This window comes from Balearica regulorum, chromosome 15 (genome assembly GCF_011004875.1).
Source record: "Balearica regulorum gibbericeps isolate bBalReg1 chromosome 15, bBalReg1.pri, whole genome shotgun sequence".
Lineage (NCBI taxonomy): Eukaryota > Metazoa > Chordata > Aves > Gruiformes > Gruidae > Balearica > Balearica regulorum.
Window position 1 is genome coordinate 16,778,971 of NC_046198.1, and position 19,197 is coordinate 16,798,167.

Consider the following 19,197-nt stretch of genomic DNA (forward strand, 5'->3'; position numbering starts at 1 on the left):
CTGCAAATCCCCGGGAGCGGCGTGGCGGTACAAGTCCCAGCGGTTTCCAAATGCCGTTTTCCAGCCTGGTCCATCCCCAACCTTCTCGGACCGGGGTACCGACTCACGACACCCGTAACGCAAAGCCTGTGGTTTGTGGTTTTTTTTTGTCAGATCCCTTTGTGAAAATTCAGCTCGTTCACGGCTTAAAATTAACAAAAACCAAGAAGACCTCCTGCATGCGGGGGACGATAGATCCCTTCTACAACGAGTCCTTCAGCTTCAAGGTTCCACAGGAGGAACTGGAGAACGCCAGCCTGGTGTTCACAGGTAAACGCGGCGGCGGCACCGACTCGGCACAGACGCGGTTGCCTCCGAGCAGAACAACGAAGCAGTTGCGGGTGCGCAGATGAGCCCGCGCAGGCCAGTGTCTGTCCCAGCAGCCGCCCTGCAAGGGGTGTCCGTGTCTGGAGACTCCAGGGAAGCTTAATTAGCGCTCTGTCCTCTGCAGCAGCTTTCCCCGGCATTGCCACCTGACGGCCGGAGCGGGCCGGGAACACACCTCGTTGATCCTGTGCTTAATTGGTGCCGCTGGGAACGCTTTTGTGCAGAGGAGAAGGGGGCGTTAATTAAGTTTCTCAGCGGCAACCGATTTGGGCGTAAAGTCACAAAATGAGAAGAATGAGAGGGAAGTACTGCACGATCCCAGGGCCCAAACGCTGACAGAGGTAACTGCTGGTACGTGACGTAATGTGCCTGTGAGATTATGCAGCCGTAGGTGTTTGACGCTGACGTCGGCCGTTCTGTGAGCAGGCTGGTTCGCGCCTTTGCTGGGGCTGGGTGCCCAGCGCCGCGAGGCACTGCAGAGATGCTCTGGGGCCGGGGCAGCCCTGGAGCTCACCTCTCACCTCGCTGGGACAGGAATTCTTTTTTTTTTTTTTTTTTTTTTTTAAAAAACGATTTCTGAACGTCCTGGTTTTGTTCTCTAGGCATGAAAACGTTGAGCAGAAACAGGCACTCGGGCGTGCTGCTCGGAGCAGGGATGAGTCCCCGGCTGCGCTCGCCTGCCAACTGGGCAGCACCGGTGGGGCGGAACTGGGGCCGCGGGCCCTGCAGCAAAGCTGCTGGTGCAGACCCCACCGCGGCCTTCTCCGCTCCTCCGCAGCGGGGAGGTCCTGGGCAAAGGACCCTTGGGAAGTGGTGGGTTTCCCTTCCACGCCACGGCTTCGCCCAGGCTGTATGTGCTGCGGAGCTGAGGATCGGCACCGGTGGGAGCAGGATTGGATCTCCTTGCCCTCTGGAGGAGCAGAGGGGCTGGGCGGTGGGACCCACGCTCTTCTGCCACGCTGGGCTCCCGTGCTTCGCAAACGTTTTTTTGGGCAACTTTCCAGCCATTACTCACGCTCTTTCAATGAAGAGAAAGGAATCTGCATCTGAAATAACACATTTTGAAGTATATTTTTAAAGTTTATTTCTTAGATGGCAGATACAGGTGTCAAAGCTGGTACGGAGCCTAATTCCAACCCATTAGTTTGTTTCCAAACACGTTCTAACAAAAGTGATGCTGATCAGCGATTTAAATTTTGCCCTTCGTGCTCAGAAATTTCCTCAGCAAAAAAGTCTGTAATTAATCACCGCTTTGCATGCACATCACCCTGACTGTACCTTGCACGTGCAATGATGAATTTGTTCTTGGAAGCTTCCATCAGGTGATCTAGTGACAGGCATGAAATACTCTCTTCTTTGTTTTCCCCTGTTTCTCATAGAAGAAGAAAAGGCAAACAGAGCAGCAGCTCCGTGCCGTCAGAAGGGTGAGGGAAATACGCTGCTCCTCGCCACGGCTGATGAAGTTAGCATTAATGAGTGGCTGGCTGATTGTTTTTTTCCGTGCAAATGAGTGGATTCTCAAATAAGTCAATGGGAAGTTGGCTGATTTTTAATCACGTGTAATGCAGGTGGATTTCAGTGCCCTGCCTTTTGAGGGGTGCTTCGCTTTGGAAGTGACGTGGTGCTTGGTTTGAACATTGCAATAAATAATCCCAGGCCAGAAATGTCTCCGGCAGCTCCAAAGCTGGGAAGGAGCCTGCAGAGCTTTTGGGAGGAGCAGCGGGGCCGGGTTCTGGTGGCTGCTCTCGGACTGAAGGGTGACGTGCAGCTCGGGCATCGTTGGGCTCGCTGCTTTTGCTGTGGTCGGGACTCTGCTGTTTGAGATCCGTGGTTTGCGTAGCCGGTATGTTGCTGGAGCCAGAGGTGTTGGTCGTGGTGTCGCGTACGCAGTCTTCTGCTGGTCCGGTGCCGGCGCTGCCTCCCGTTGTTAGAGGAGCCGAGAGCCCGTCTTGTCTCGAGGACCGTTGAATCGGGACACCTGTGGTGTCACAGGAGTGAGGTGGTTCAGGGGACATTGGGGGGGTGAAGATGCTGAGCCACGTTCGGTGTTCATCTGAGCGATGGGGATGCTCCAGATGTGGGTGGAAGCGTGTCCCCAGCAGGGAGTGCAGCACCAGGTTCTTGTGTGCATCCGTGAGGTTTTAATGAAATGAATGTCAGCGTGCAGCTGGGCTGAAGTTCTGGGGTGGGGATGGTGGCGTTCCCCGCACAGCTGCTGCCTTGGCATGTCAGGGGGTTGTGCAGCTTAAAAGCTTGTAAAGGGCTTTGGGAGCCTCTGTTAAAAGACAATAAAGAGCAAATGGCTGCCAGCATGGAGAAGCCGTACCTTGCAACGTGAGGATCTTTTTATTATTTTGCATCTCTACAAAGCCACGGTTTTTTTTTCTCTAGGTCTTTTGTTTTCACTTGGGGTTGTTTTTGGCTGCAGTGGTGGTTCTGCCAGTTGTCTGTTTTGTGGGAATTGTTTTTTATTTCTTTTTTTTTTCAACCCACAGCTCTAGTCCATTAGGTCAGTTAATTAAATTTGCTGTTGAGTCAAAGTCCAATTGAAGAGGAAAATAATCCTGCTTGAAGGGTGGGTGATGATGCTTTGAATGGAGAGCGAGCTGTAAAAGCAGTCATGGGAGCCAGAATGAGTATATATTCAATAATTTAAAGGAACCTTGTTTTGTACCTTCATATTTTGGACCCAGTCTGCAGCTGTCTTTACATTGGCTTGACTTCACTGGAAAGCCGTGGAGCCGTGCCAGTCCCTATCAGCGGAGGCTCCGGGCTCCCTCCGTGTGGCTGGTACCACGCTGCAAAATGAGGCACTAGCTAGACAAAGTAAGATTAATTATTCCCCCTCCCCCCCGGTGTGTTTTTCTCGTGTGCGTCTTGAATCAAACTGCCGGGGTTTAGCGCGCTGTGGCAAGAATTCAGGCAGCGTTTTGCCGTGACTTTAGCAAGGACTGCGCGTGCACGCAGCGCGGATGGACGGTGTTCTATAGAGCACCGCTCCGCTCTCCGCTTTCCCGGTGGTGCTCTGGGGAGCCGGACTTTGGACCGAACGCGGGGTTGAAGGGCAGCAGGACTAGGAGATGGGCGGTGGGTGCCTCCGAGGTGGGGTGCACAGGGTGAACTCTGCGTTAGGCGAGATTTGGGGGGTTTGGGCTGGTTCTTAGAGCTTTCCTCCTCTTTAGGCGTGCTAGGAGTCAGCACTGTAAATTACTGGCATTTGCAGACCAAAGTGCTTCTCGTTCCACGTTGGTGCAGGACACCTTGTACAAGTTGTCTTTCTGCCTTCCCCTCTGTTCCGACCTCAGATGCTTACTGGAGCTGCAGCTAACTGACGTGTCCCAGAGTAGTGCCCAGAGTGAGGTGGGATGAGCTCCGGTGGAGATGTCCTCTCCGGGAGGAGGCACAGGGTCAGAATCGCTGCTGCAAGTGTTGTCTGTTCACAGCTTCTCACCAAAAGAGGCTAAAACCAGGAAAGCAACGGATGCTCATAGCAAGTCTAATGTCCGGACAGAAAAAAGACGATGAGTGAGGAAACAGCTAGCGGAGGAGATGTTTGATTTTCATTTACTCCATCAAACACGTTGTCTAGGTAATGAGGACCCGTATAGATAACAAATGCCCTTTTTTGGGTGGTTCTTTTTTCCACCATTTGTTTTTTGGCAACTTGACACACGTCCCCTGTGTGCCATCTTCTGCTTGAGTGCAAGTCGTGGGTTCACCTCTTGCGGGGAAGTGGGGCAGGCTTTGAAAGACAGGATGTTCTCCTAACCACCTATACCTGTGCACAAAGGTGTTCGTTATTCTTTGTCCCGTGGTGAGGGGAAGGTGGAGTTTGGCCACGGCAGCAGGGCTCTCAGCTGCCACCCGAGGCCATTTCCAAGCCGAAAAAAAGGATATTTGAGGTGCGACTGCAGGCTCCGCACTCAGGAGGGCTGGGTGCGGGGAGACACCGCGCTCTCCCCGCTGATGGATTTTGGGCAGGCTGTCCTCTAAATCCCAGCCTAACCCTTGGAAAAGCAGGGCTGTGCGGCCGGAGGTGAGATGACGCCTGAAATCCAAGCTCTGTGGTATTTTGTTAATGATTATAATGTTGTTAATAACAATCACCGGTAATGCTGTTTGCGTTGCAGTAAAGCCCAGATGGCCCAATAAAAACTACCAGCGCTCCAGGGCAAACTGCATCTTGGTGACTCGTTAACATCTTTTGATCACTTACCGTAAAAAATACAACCTTCAGCGCTCGCAGGTGGGGAATATATATCTCCCCGAGGTCCCGCGGGGACTGTGTGTGTCTCTCTCCATCTAAATAAGCTCTTGTCTGTGTTCAGATGACAGGATCTTTAGGGCTTGTGAAGCAAGCGGAGTCCCCAAAGAGGGAAAAATCGTTTTTGTGCTCTGGGTACCGTCCGTGCAAATGCGGAGGGAAAACCTGCTTTGCCGTCTCACCTGGCTGAGAGCGTTGCCGGGGCTGGGACAGTGTCGGGGCCGAGGGTGTGCGACGGAGAGCGGTCGTGGGGCTCGTCCCACCGCACCGTTCCCGCGTGAAGGGTGGGACAGATGCTCTGCGCAGGGGAGGGCAGCGGGCTGGGGCAGGCTTTGCTTCTTGATGGAGAGGGGTCCTTGACACGTGCGTGATGGCTGGCGAGGTCTTCGTCGTGGTAGCGGCCGAGGAGGCAGCTCACAGGCACGCTCTCTTCTGTTTTGTATGATTTTCTTCACTCATCTGTATGTTTTAAAAATGGACGGTGTCTCTGTTTTTTATAATGATTTAGGGCTGTTTTTTAAAGCCGTTTTTGTGAGTATTTGAGTTCCCGAGGGAGCGTTGTTGAACAGTGAGGCTTTGCACACCTCCACCCGTGGTTTCGGTGGCTGCTGCCAGTACCGGCAGGTGTGCCGGTGCACCGGGTGCGGTAACAGCGCCTGGCTGCCGACCCCCGCACCGCCCCGATGCTCCGTCCCAGGGCTCTAACCAGCTTCCAGTTAATAGGCAGTACTTGATCAAACTGACAGATTGCTGCTCGGTAGCAATATACCTGGTTCCTCTATTGCCTCATTTTTCCTTTCCCTTGGCCTTTGGGAAAATTTAAGGACTGTTTAATGAAGTTTGAATTTTTAGAGAAAAAAAACCCCACATCATTGTTGGCGTGTGTTGCTAATGGTGCAGTGCTGGATAGTTTGGTTTGCTTTCACTGCAGTATTTTCTTTCTGAAGAAACACTGCCTGTTTGAGCATATTCATTCCTTTTGTGGCACTGCAGCTTGGGAGGAGAGGAATTGGGTCTTCCTTGAAATCCTGAGGAGCTTGGTCTTCCTTGAAATCCTGCCTTCTTGTTGGAGATGGATGTTTTGGGACGTTTCTGTACGTGGAATAAACGGTCGCTGATGGCACAGGCAGCGCTGATGAGCACAGCTCCGGCCCGCTGTCGCCCTTCACGCCCGGGGATGTTGGAGATGCTCTGGCACAGACCAGTTTGGTTTTGTACGTTGTCTAATGAGCATTTCTTGGATGTTCGATAGAAAATGTTTTGGGGTGCTCTTGATCCACACAAGACAGTTTCTGGGGCAGTCGGCGGTGGTGGTGGGGAGGAGAGCAGCCCTGACCCAGCAGAAGAGGCTGTATGGAGATGGGCCAAGGCTGAAGGCGGTCATCAGCTCCAGACCTTACCTTCCCAGTGAGCCCACGTTAGGCAGAGGGGCAAACCGCTGCGCCAAAGGCTTACAGCTCGCAGACCCGCGCTTCCCATCACGGCTGGAAATAAAACTAACTAGGATTCATTCTGGGTGAATCCTGAAGTTGGGTCTCCAGGCGGCTTGAGTCGTGGTTGAGGAGAAGGTGGCTGAAGCTCCTCAGACCTTAAAACTGTTCATTTTTTTCCCCATCAACTCTGGTGCTCACACTTGTGGTGTAGATGTCGGAGACAAGGTGATGCTTTTGGTGTTTGCCTGCACTGCAGATTTGTTAAAGTCCCATGAATGGGATGCAGAGATGGCGAGGTTTTTCAATGGTGGTTTTTTTAGTTAACAGGCTGATTTCCAAATGTCCCAATTAGCTGAGCAGGTTGAAGGCTGATAATGGTTTTGTCCTCAGGCTTCTCCAGAAATACACCTGAATTTTGATTTGCCTGGCTGTGTGAAAGCATGACCTTCAGATGCCAGCATCATCTTCAGGTGCCCGTTTGCAGGGAAGGAAACCGCGATGTGTTCGGGGTCATTACACGTCTACGGTTTGACTTGCTACTTCAGATGTTCATCTCTCGTTTCTCCTATTGCTTTTTCTTTCCCACAAAAAATATTCAGGCACTTTGTCTTTTGCACACATATATAGGAAAAAAAAAATCTCCTCTAATATATGAGGCAAATGAAACTATTTTCTTCCCCGTGCCAGAATGCAGGAGGAAGAGGCGGTTTCTGTTTTGAAATGCTATCATGTTGGGCACCGTAACGTCTCTTAGACCGATAGATAATTGGGCAACTTGCTGCTAGAAAATGATTCCTTGTTGTCTATTAGACGTGTGTTTCTGAAGCATTGGACTGTCTCTATAGTCCACGTGTCTGGAGCTCAGAAACAGAATCTGATCTGTGCTGAAACCTGTGTAATCCTCTCTTAGCCAAAGGGGGGCAAGAAAAGAAAAAACATTGATGTCAGCACTGGATTTTCTGGGGATTTCTACCTGTGAAATTTAGATCAGAACTTGGCCTTTGTGTCTGGCGTTACAAAATACTTCATGTTTTTATGCACTGGACACCATATGGTCCGTGCTCGGATCTAGGCAGAGCAGAGTGCTCCCGGCCGGCGCCTCCCGCCATCGTGGCTGCTTTGCTCCGGGTCCTGTGGTCGCACGAGGTGACCCGGGTCCTGTGAGGACATCTCCTGCTCCTGGGGCGATGGGAGACCTTGGCCTCCTGGAGACCACCCTGCCTGGCTGAGCCTCTCCGCAGCGGGTGCCATGCACAGGCTTCGAAGCCCTTCTGGGAGGAGGAAGGTCCCCGTCGCTCTCCGTCCTCCGGGTCCCCATCCGTGGCTTCCCCGTCTCCACGCTAGTGGAGCAGGTGACAGCAGAGCGGGCAGTGAGGGTGGGTCGGAGATGCTGAGTGGGGTCCTGCACCCCAGTTCTGGTCGGGGTCACTCAGGGCAGATGCTCCAGGGATGGATTTGGCTTTTTGCAGCAGGCTCGCTGCTTTAACCGGGAGGAGCAAAACACTGTTAATCCTGGTGAGAGCAGCAAGACGCTCCCTCAGCCAATCTGTCGCTTGCTTAGAAGGCAAAATTAATTCTTCAAGTGGGTTTAGTTAATAACCGTACCTCACTGCAGGCATGGCAGAACCCCCATGTCCTTGCGCGCCCAGGAATTTTTTGGGGACTCTTTTTCTCCTGAAGAAAGGAGCAAACCCTCCTCTCTCCAGGCTGATCATCAGCGCTTGCTCGTTTTGCCAAGCCCGTTAATTTAGGCAGTGTCATGCCTCTGCATTTCGTCTCGTTTTACTTGTGCCACGGTGAAAGAAATCGTGGGAACATCTCACAAGGCCACAATCTTTGTGTGTATCAAATGAGGAAAAATGTCAGTGGCCGTCGGAGGAGACGCGTGAACGTGCCGGCAGAGGCCGTCTCTCCCGCGCGGCCGTCCCTGCCGTCGTTTGTACGGCGTTGGCGCCTGTTCATGTGACGTGTAGGAATACGCGGGAAGCCGTTCGTGTGCTGCTCTGGATCTGGGGCTCACAGTGCAAAGAATTAAGATGCAATTGAGAGAAAAAAAAAAAAAGCCAGCTGTAGATACTCCTTTTCAGTATCCACCGGACTGTTGCAGTAGATGAGATAATTTCATGTGATGTCATCCCTGCGTGTCCTTGAGACGTCTGCAAGACAGTGCTGGTGCATTTGCATTTCCCTTGCTCCCTGGGTCTCTGCTCTGTCCTACGGGACTTTTCTCTCCCCATCCGAGGCCAAACGCCCGGCTCGGGGCGCAGCACCGGCCGCATCCGCAGGGTCCCCCCCCAGGCTGCCCCAGCCAGCGCACGGGGGCTGCCCTCGCAGGAGGGACGGTGCTTTTCCAAAGAGGGTTTCCTCGGTGCGGTGGTGTTCTCCCTCGTGGAGCAGTGGCGGGGCCGTGCGCGGCCAGGATTCGGCCACGCGCTCGGCCGTTCCGGTTCCCTCTGCGGCTGGCCAGGCGCAGACGCTGCAGGCAGCAGCCTGACGGAGGAGATGCTGGGAAGCGAGTTCTACGTGAGCATCAGCGCCTGATGGAGATTAAATTGATAAATGTGAAGCCACTGCATCGTCTCCTGTGCTTCTCTGGCCTCTCTACTAAATATTACGGGCCACGCTCAAGGAGCAAGGGGCAGAGTTTGGGCCGTACCTGCGACCTTCGCAGTGCGCATCGTTAGCCCTGCCGCTGCCTGCTCCCCGCAGCACCTCTTTGTGCTAAACAGCTTTTTAATATTGATGTCAAGCAGTTCGGAAGTAGTCTTCAGACCTGCTTAACCTGCCGGCCCAGAGCCGTCAGCTGGTGGCGGAGCTCAGCGGCCGGCACAGGAGACGCTGGGTGCAAAGCGTCGCGTGCCTGAGCGATGCCGGCACGTGAAACGGGGCGCGTTCTGAGACCCCTGCCAACCCCTGAGGCTACGCTGGGGGTGCGCAGGGAGTCAGACGTGCGTCCCCGGGGAGACCCCGCCGCCCGCTTGCCTGCGCGCAGCCTCGGGTACGTCTCTGCTTCTTTTTCCCTTTTCCCCTGGCGTGGCCGTAACCTGAGGACGCACCTGGGCACGGCGTGCGGCGCGGCCGCCGGAGCAGGACGCCGGTGGGTGAAGGCTGCCGGTTTTGCGGCGGGAGGGCAGGCGGCAGCAGGCATGGCGGCGGGGGGGCAGCGCCTCGCGGGCTGCGGGGTTAGGCGTGCCTGTGCTGCAAAGCCCTCGCGGGAGGAACGTGTACCGTGTAGGTGATTATTCGGTTCCTAGCCTGGCGGGCCAAGGGTCTCCGATGAAACTTTTGCAGGCTGTGGCAACAGCAATTGCGGGTATATAATGGGGCAGGATTTTTTTTTAATGACTTTGAAGCCTGATGATTGACCCCGGCACCCAAGAGTCTCCTCTAGACCAGCTATAAAAATCAATCTGGATTTTTGCTCTCTAGCATTTAGATTGAACAGCGTTATCCTCTCGTGGAAAGGAAAAGGGCAAGGCCCTCTGATTCCTTGGGGGTTTCTTCCAGGGGGGAGCTGGCTCCTGTGGCTGTGTCTGCTGTGCTGGGAACGTCCCCGCGGCGGGGGCCGGCTCTGTAATCGCGCCGCTTGGCGCGTTGCGCCGCAACGTTGTGTGTCGGAGGGGTGCACGTGAGCTGCACCGAGGGGTGCCTCCGGTATTTAAGGACTTTTAAAATGTGCAGGATGCAACCAAATTGCATTTAAAAAAATTGTAAACTAAGAAAACAACTTTGGGGGGCAATTCGTTAGAGAAAGGGTGGCGGTGTGCTGTAAACAAGCTAATGGCAAACTAATGCAAACTAGGTGAAAACATCCTGCGGGATGTCGAGCCCGGATGAGAGCCCAGATGGAAAAACAGAGGCACGTTGCTGCTTGGGATTTTTTTTCTTCTCTCTGAGTTGAATAGCTTTAGTTGCATTGCAGGTGAGTGATGGAGGTGACTGAAGAAGGGTTAAATTATTTGTGCCGGTGCTCCCACCCGCTCCTGCGCGCTGAGATTTCTCTGCCCGACGCTCCCGGAGAGGCTGCAGTAGGTGCTCCGGCAGCTGCAGGCGGCAGCAGAGGCGCTGTGCGGCTGTACTCGCTGGTGCAGCGCGGCCGTAACTGCTGAGTAACTGCTGGGCATGTCTGGCAGAGGGTTTTCAGGAGATGCAGGTGCTTTGTGGCCCCAGCTGAGCAAGGTGCTTCTGTGTAAAGCTTGTTCCCCATCACGTAAATGGTACTGATAGCCTTGAAGTTAGCTTAAGGAAATTCTCTGAATTAGTGCTCCTTCCCGGTCATTTCAAGGCTACTAATATGTTCAATCAAAGGATGAATTAATATTTGAAACACCAGCTTAATTTTTCCTATTGCACGTAACTCCTAAATCAGGCGGTTTGCAGTCCTGCCCTTCAGAGGCCTCGGTGCAGAGCGGAAGGGGAAGGGGACGGGCGCCCTGCCCGGGTCCCGTGCCAGCGCTGATGCCACCCGGGGAACCCCTTGGGTCAGAGGCGAGTGCCGGATCACGTAGCGACACGCGAAACTCCGGAGGGGTGAAAAGCCGCTCCACGTGAGCGGGGTCGGGAAAGCTCCGGCTGGCGCCATACCTGGGGTCGAGCGCTGGAGCTCCAGGTGCCGTCGCGTCCAGCCCTGGGCTGCGCGGTGCCCGGTACCCGCCGTGCCGCGCTGCTCAGCCCCGCAGGGAGCACGGCAGCCCGGCCGGGGTGCGACGCAGCCACCTCTCCTGCGCAGGAGCCCCGCGGGGGACGTGGGCCCCTACCCCAAAGACAAGTTTCATGTGGCGGCACCCAGGCCCCCATCAGTTTGGTACGGATCCTTGCATCGACGTGACAATGTTTTGTTTGCGTCGCATTGCTTGTCCTCAAGAATTCAGCCCTTTTAACGGCCATAAGCGAACCCAATTTTCTATTATATTTCAGCATTTCTATTATTAAGGATATTTTCTTTTAACGAAGCCTTTCTGTTTCCAAATGCATCTCTCAGTAAAGAGCAGCTGCAGAAGGAATTGGTTTGACCTCTGCTTCCTTAATTGCTTTTTGCTCCGTGTTGGCCTGGAAATGGATGTTGCTATTGTGTAAATTACTGCAACGGTTGAAAAAGAGCTCGTGAGATCAGGTGTGTAGTTTCTGTCAGGAAAACAGGTTTCTGAAATGGAAAGCAGTGTCTGCCTGTCCATAACCAGAGTCTGGGTCAGGCTGAGAACCCCAGATGATAATTACCTCATTTTCTGCTTCTGAGCAGCTCCACTGAGTTACTGGGTTTTGTGGCCAGGAGCAGATTTAATCTGAAATCTACTCTGAGCTCCTTTCCGGCTCGGGAAGGGGATGCTCAGGCCTCAGGGCATACAGCTCGGTCCGCTTGTCCCGTAGCCTGGCGCAGCACCCGGCCGCGGCCCCGTGGGCTGGAGCAGAGGGGCTTCTCCCCTCTCCCCGTTGTGGAAGAAGCCGAAAGGAAGAGCCGGGAGCTTTTTCCTTCCCGAGGCTGAATGAGCTTGTGTGGAATTGGCTCCGCTGCGGGTGGGACTACAGCCGTGGGACGTTGCGCACACGTGCGTGTGTGCGTGTGCAAAAAGCAGAGGGGCTGTGGCAGAGCCTGCCCGTGCCCAGGCTGGGGGCCGCTCCGCAGGGTACCCTGTCCCGCTCAGGGGGGCTCGGGGCCCCCCGCCAACACCGGCACATCCCCTTCCAGCCAGGGCAGGGCTTGGCCCCTCAACGGTGCGCGGCTCGCCTCGTGTCTTGAAAAGTTGTCGTTTTGGGATGGCGTCCGAGCCCCCGGCAGTCCTGGGCGGCGCGTGAGCGGTGCGTTTGGGGTCCGCATGGAGCGCGTGATGTTAACGGCTTCTGCCGGGCCTCGGAGCAGCCTGAGGGCTCAGAGTGAGTGTGAACGGTGTGACGAGCGTAACGGCTAGCGCGTGCTTGTCAGCATTCAAGGAAGCGGTTCCTCGTCTGTTTGAGAAGTCTTGCTGCCGCAGAGGAAGGAGGGGGGAGAGCTGCTGCCCCCCGTGCCAGGACGCAGCCCGCGGTGCAGCGAGTGCCAGCGACACGGCCAGCCTCGGCTCTCAGCTCCTCGCCTGCGTTACGGGCTCCTGCAGCTCTCCTTCCCAAGCTGTTCTTGGAAGAACCGGCGACAGCAACGGGGGAGAACGTGGTCCTGAGTGTGAGCAAAGAAAAGGGCTTATTTTGGCAATACCTTCTCCCGGGTAAGCGCCGTGCAACAGCTCCGTGCGGCTCAACCATCAGCAAATTTGCTCAGCAAATACCGGCCGTTTTAAGAGCGGAATAAAGCAATTAGCCTCCGAGAAAGCCGTGCCCTTGAGTTTTAAAGGCTCGTGAACCGATGAGTGAAGCCGAATTTTTGGCACACAAAGATCTCTCATCTTTTGAGAAAGCTGCTGCGGTGAAGCTGCGAGGTGGCCGACCTGAGACGCAATCCGGTGCCGCCCCGTGTGGTCCGTGTGCGAATGAGCCTTTGGCCTGGGAAAACGTCTTCCCTGTTCTCCAGCAGGAAGTCTGCCTCTGCGCTATCCAAACTAGTTACCGACAGAAGCAACGATGCTTGTGTAATTAGCCCATTAATAGCCTAAAGGAATCAACATGCTAATTACCGGACACGATGAGATTAGCAAGATGCTTTACAAGAATTCAAAAATGCTTGGCTCAACAGTAAAATAACAGGTCCCTTTAGTTAGCACACCTGCTCGTTTTACAGACCTGACGTGGATTATTTTTGAAGAATTGGTATGCCTGGGGTACTTCCCCACTGTTAATTTATCCTGTGATTAATTGACGGCCTTTAAGACTTCGTGGTTTAAATTACTTGGCGTTGTGTCCCAGGATTAGGCTGCATCTTCTTTCATTCTGGGGAAAAAAGAAGGGGAAAAAAAAAATCCTGTGCCAAAATTAGGGAGGCATTTGGTTTGGGGGTACTTCCATGTGGTCTTGTCACAACGGGCTTTTTCTCTAGGATAATAAATCCTGTGTAGCATAGCCATGCTAGCTACGCTTCTGAGCCATTGCCTTGTAGGAGAAGTCGTTAACGACTCGGGCAGGCTGTGTACTGCCTGGAGACGGATGGCTTAAAATTCTTCTCCGTGCCCTCAAAAGGTGGCCCCCGATAACGGCGACCTGGCCTCATGACGGGCAGCACGGCGCAGAGCGCTGACGGCATCACCCCGAGATACCTGATGGTGACGAGCGGAAGAGATGCAGCCTTCCTACCGAGGGGGTGTACCCCCAATTCATTTTTAACTGCAGTTTGAAGGTAGACTTACCGTGCTCTGAGTTTCAGGGTAATTTTTTTTTAGTGCAATTACTTGGAGAAATGATGCGGACGTTGGAAGGTTTGCCGTTACCAGAAATATCCCCAGGTAATGTGATGAGCAGAAGCATCTCTGCCCGTAGACTGTGCGTCAGAGCTGTCAGAAGGGATAAGGTGGGCGTAACCTCGCACGGCTGGATTTTTGGGACTGCACTGGCAGCTGGCACCCGGGTCACCCGGAGCGAGACCCCATACTGGTGCAGTAGCTGGGAGCCAGCCTTGGCAGGGCGTGGGGATGGAAGAGATACCGAGTAGCGCGTTAAAATAATACTAATTAATTGTGGGATATGTTACAATGAGAAATAGACGGCCTTGACAAAGACGCGTGGTGAAAAGCGAGGCCGAGTGCTTGGTGTCCTGCCTGCCTGGCAGGGTGTGCGCTGCCTCCAGGGATCCCAGAATCCCAGACGTGGCTTTGCTGCCGGTGCTGGTTTCCAGCAGCCCTGGGAGCTGGTGCTGCTGGCGCTGGGCTCCGCGCCGGGCTCACGGCTCCACGCCGGGCTCACAGCTCCACGCCGGGCTGCGCTCCCCCTTTGAACTTGCTCCTGCTGCACAAGCTGGGTGGATTTGGAGCCCCTGCAGATGTTTGTTCTTAAAAATCCCTCTCTTTCCTGAGGAGGTTCTTTAATCCTTAATATCCTAGCCAGTGCCCGTGGATATCCTGGCTTCAGCTCGCACAGACTTTTTGTTCAACTTTCTAATGAGCTGAAGTAGGTCTTCAATTTGCAGAACACAAAGTGCTTTTGCTTCTGTCTGGCGGGAGCGTGCAGCCTTCCCCGGGATCGGGCCCGTCATTAGAGTTTGCTGCTGTCTGCGATCTTTTGTTCCAGGAGACTGGGCTAATCCAAGGGCCGGGGTGTGGGGTTGATGTCTCTCCCTCGGTTGCTTTCCTGGACTTTTAACAAGTAGCTGCAGTGATAATTACGGAAAATTGTTTCTGTACAAACGTCCCGCTGAGCCTGTACGTGTGTGATTCCCGTCCCCAAGTCGGGAAGGGTATTGATGAGCGCTGGAACGGTTCCTACCACTCGCGTTTGGAGGAGGATGGCTTGAGGTGCTGCTGCTCCGTTTACCCAGGCGCGGGCTGCTTGGCTGCGTTCATCCCTCAGGCAGGGCTTTCGGCATTTCCTTGCACGATGTAATTCTACTTCAAGGCCAGGTCGGATGGGGCTTTGGGCAACCTGGGCTAGTGGAGGGTGTCCCTGCCCGTGGCAGGGGTGGCACTGGGTGGGCTGGGAGGTCCCTTCAACCCAAACCAGGCTGGGGTTCTACTTCACCTACTCTTGCTAAGTACCACGATGACTGTGGATTTGTGTCCTGTTTATTCGAATTGCATTTCAATCTGTAGTACAGCCTATCTTATGCCTTCCAAACTCCCGATTCGGTCTCTAACATTTTTGAGGTGCCGAGTTATTTGCCCAAACGGCTGGGATCTGGCGTGCAGCGTGACGGGGGCGTTGGCAGGATGTCTGGCTTTCCAGGGGCAGAGGTCTGGGTGGACGAGTGACGCTTTTGCCTTGACCGGTCTCTTTCCGCTCTCCCCAGTGTACGGGCACAACGTGAAGAGCAGCAACGACTTCATTGGGAGGATCGTGATCGGGCAGTACTCAACGGGCGCCCCCGAGTCCAACCACTGGCGCCGGATGCTCAACGCGCACCGGACGGCCGTGGAGCAGTGGCACAGCCTGCGGTCCCGCGAGGAGTGCGACCGCGTCTCTCCGGCGTCCCTGGAGGTAACATGAGGTGGGGGACTACCAGCAGCCAGACCGAGCAGGCGGACGAGGAAAAAAAATAAACCACCGCCCGAACCACCCCACCTCACTCCCTACACGCACCCCACAGCAGCTCCGTTGGATTGAAGCGGCTGCCGGCACCCAACCGGCCGCGCTGGCCTCTGCGAACCGCGTCCCACCGGGTCCCAGCCGTTCCCCTGGGGCTACCGGCGGCCTGGCCGTCCGTCCGTCTCGCTGCTTGCACCCGGCACCGCTCGGCTGTTCTGCGGGGCGCGCGGCCGGGCGGCGTGGGCTGTGCGTGGAGGTGCCGCGGGAAGCGCTGAGCGGGTGGAAGAGTCGGGAGTTGCCTCCGCTGCCCTTCCAGTCCAAATCCATGGCTCATCCTCTCGGAGATATAAGTACCCGTGTGCTCTCGTTGGTGAACGTGGTAATTAGGCTAGAATATTTTTTTAAGCGGTAGAACCTGTGGTGAAATCGATTCTGACTACAGTTTTGTCCTTGTACTAGTTTTAACAGAATTAAGCTCCTGTTAGTACGTACGCGTGCATTTGTGTGCTGGGGCGCGCGCGTGTGCGTGGGGCCCCTCGTCAAACGGATCCAGTGTCACGTCAGCGGTGAGACCTGCTGCTCTCGATAGCAGTCTGTGTGCGTCCAGTAGATGCAGTGATGATATAGCAAAGTAAACATTTCCAATAGCGTTTGTACCGGGAAAGCTAGCTCCTGTCTTTTCAAACCTGTGTTGTGCAAAAGAAACCTGCTGTGGGGACTTTTGCGGTTGGGAAGACCCAAAATACACGGTTTTAATTCTCTCACAGATTGCAGTGGCTCTCTCTGTGTTGTGTGTGTTTACCCAGGTAGTTTTCCAGGTCACCAAGTGAACTTAGCTACAGTCCAGCTGTCCTGTTGATCGCTTCTGTACATTTTATTTTTTCACAGCATATTGTCTGGTATGGTGCAGATTGTATATTTATTGAAAATAAAATTCTATTTAATTGTGCCAAGTAGACTGGGGTGATGCTTGTTAGCAGGATTCAGCTTTGCGTTGAGTTCCATCAGCCATGTTCATGGCACAAGGAAAGCCAAAACGTTGGCGTTTACCCCCTTGTTACTCACGGCAGGTGAACCGGGAGTAACTTGAGAGGAGCGGGAGGTGTGCCAATGGGGGTCGGTCAGGACAGCGAGCCGAGGGCGGTGGTCTGGCCGTGCGCGCTCCCATCCAGAAACACCCCGCGCGCTGCGGGTCGGACCTGTCGGACTCTCTGCACCGGGCTCTGGGTCTTGGTTCTTCACAGGAGCGCGCCCCAAATTATTATTATTTTTGTCGCTCTATTTATCAACATTGAGACTGCATAAAAATCTGTATCTTGCTTACAGCCTGTTCAAGAAATCAAACAAGGACGTCGCCCTGAGGAGAGCTGGGCCTGGCCCATGACTGTGCTGTCTTTCCACGTCTTCGTTCTGGAGAAGGAAGGATCCGTTCTGTGTGCCGCAGAGCGTACCCGTGCTGGGCCGGAAAGCCTCGGCGTGTCACGGCCGGGTGGGCTCTGCCGCCACGATCACAGGGAGGAGGTGGGAAGGGCCCTGGGCTCTGGCCGTGTCCTGCTCCCGGGGTCACCAGTGAAGTCACTGGGCAGCGGCCCGTGGCCCCTGCCGTAGCCCGTGGCCCGTTCCCCCTCCCCGCGGTGCTGAGCCTTCCCATGGCCGTGCCGGTCCCCAGGGTCCCCTTGGGAGAGGAGCAAACCAACGCGCTCTCCGTCTGCCCCGGCTCAGAGCAAAGTGCCTTTTCGCTGGAAGTGGGAGAATTGCCTCGAGCGCAAGACGGGCGATGTCCGGGCGGGACTTGGGGCTGCGTGCTGCGGGAGTCTTTGCCTTCGCTTGTGGGCACGCGAGCTGGAGGGCAGAGCGGTGCCTGTCCGGAGCGGCACGCGGTGGCGCAGGCAGCAGTCATCTCCCTCCCCTCTGTCCATCGAATGCCGCCCAGAATGGTCTCCCGTTACCTCCTGTGCTTTTAATAGTTTGATTTTATAAAGAAAACAATACATATATATGCCTATTTCACCTCTGCTGCTTGTTTGGCTGCTACACATAGGGACAGGTGAGTCTTAAAAAGAAAAAAAAAAAAAAGGCATGGTGCTTGTTTGGGCAGGTGGCGGTGTGTCGGTCAATAGTCCTCGCTGCCGTCCAGGGTGTTGGTGCTCCAGCGTGAAGGTCTGTGTGGTACCTCTGATAGCAGCATCCCTGCGGCACACCTTTGGGCTGGGACCTGCTCCGGTTCCCCGTGAGTCATGGGCGCGTCGTTCCGTTCTGCGCTCAGAGCATCCCTGTACGTGTCATACACGTTCTCCGTGTAGCCAAGCCTGATACGGTGACCCTGCCGTCGCGGAGAAGGGAATGCAACGAGTACGAGGAGGCTACAAGAGATGTTGTGTCCCCTCGCAGCGGCTGGGGCAGAGGGACGGTGTGGACACGCTGCTCCCGGGCAGAGCACAGCACGGCCTTGGACAGCGGACGACAAAAAAGACCTCGGTGACCTTGTTGCCAAACCGTTGCCCAGTTGCTGTGGCTGGGGGTGACGACAGGTAGGAGCTCACCTTGTCGGAGTGGTCGTGCATGCTGTCCCCTGGAGAACACCCTCGCGGCGTGCTGACCACGCAGCTCCCCGGCGGGCGGGTGTTAGAGCACAGCACAGCGGGACGGCGGTTGCCGCAGGGCTGTCCCTGGGCATCCTCTTCCCGAGCGTGTCGTGGACGGTGGGTCTCAATCTAACCTGCCTCTCTGCAAGGTGAAATTCCTTCTCTGTCCCCCAGCGAGGTCGATAGCAAATCTCTGTTCTCTGGCTTCCTCCTGGTTTGTCTCATCAATAAATCACGGTGGAGAGGGAGCCCGGGGGGAGTCCTGGGCAAACACGTGCTGTAGGAGGCTGATCTCTTCCCCTAACTTGAAAAGGCTCCGAGGAGGGGCCGTGGTTTCAGCAGTCGCTGCCATCGACACCCATGTTCTTCCACGCGGGGTCTGTGGGCAGTGGCACTAGCTCTGGGCACCCGCCGGAGCTGACCTGAGCCCTGCCGTAGGCTTTGCTCAGGCGCTGGGGATGAAACGCTCGCAGGAGGCACCCTGGCCCCTGAGTCTGTCCTGGGAGCCACGAGGTCTCTGTTTGGCAGGGAAGGGGGTGTCATGGACACACACCGCCAAAAATTGGTGAGGAAACCCTGAGGAAAGGTCAATAAAAGCAGGACTGAAGCACACCGAGAGCTCCCGACCTGGAGGGCAGTCGGGAAACAGCGTGGGGAGGGAGAGGAGCAGAGGGGCTGAATAAAGAACGGAGAGGTGGCTGCGCTCCTGGGGCTGCACCCGCCAGGTACCGCACGTCGGGGTTTGTGGCAGCGGAAGGTAACCCCAAGTGCGGCTGCGACTCCAGCCGGCTCGGCGTGCAGCACGTGCGTGTGCTCTGCCAGTGCTGGGGGCGAAGCTGGTGCCCAGCTGCTGGGCTGGGGGGGCAGCCGGGGGCTGGGGGGGCAGCACAGGGGCTTGGGGGGGAGCTTGGGGGCTCGGGGGCAGCACAGGGGCTCGGGGGGGAGCTCAGGGGCTCAGGGGAGCAGCTGGGGGCTCAGGGGGGGAGCACAGGGGCTCGGGGGGGGGGCTCGGGGCGGGAGCTCGGGGGCTCAGGGGAGCAGCACAGGGGCTCGGGGGCAGCCGGGGGCTCAGGGGTCTCGCCGGCACGGGACAGGGGAGATGCTGCTGCCGTGGGCCTGTTAGAAACAGGATTAAAGCCATTCTGGATCTCTGCTCTCTCTTTAAGCGTGAACATTGGTGCTTTGGGAGTAGATTAATATGCTCAAAGAGTTCTGTTGCGCAGTTTGCTGATGATTGCTTGTAACACTGGCTCTATCTGGGCATGGCACACAGTTACAAAGGGAGAAGGCATGCCTTGGCTTCTAATACTCTGAATTCCTTCGGTTTTAGCGTCTGATACATCATCAGGCTTCTCCTTGAGCCCTGTAGTTTCAGATCAATAGATGGAACTGCAAATGGGAGGGAGGGGCGGGAGTTTTCTTAAAAGGTTTTATGTAATGCAAAGAAAATTCA

General features: G+C 55.3%; 1 protein-coding gene across 2 annotated transcripts in view; it reads left to right on the forward strand.

The window, feature by feature from the left end:
- SYT17 (synaptotagmin 17) overlaps window positions 1-16,108 on the forward strand; it is a 38,926-nt gene extending 22,818 nt beyond the window's left edge. Inside the window, exons 7-8 of one of the 2 annotated variants that reach the window (XM_075767180.1) lie at window positions 154-309; window positions 14,924-16,108. In XM_075767180.1, the coding sequence (XP_075623295.1) occupies window positions 154-309; window positions 14,924-15,120 (353 nt within the window). In that variant the 3' untranslated portion in view covers window positions 15,121-16,108. The remainder of the gene's footprint in view (window positions 1-153; window positions 310-14,923) is intronic. The other variant, XM_075767181.1, reaches the window with a different exon arrangement.
- Window positions 16,109-19,197: the final 3,089 nt, after the last annotated feature.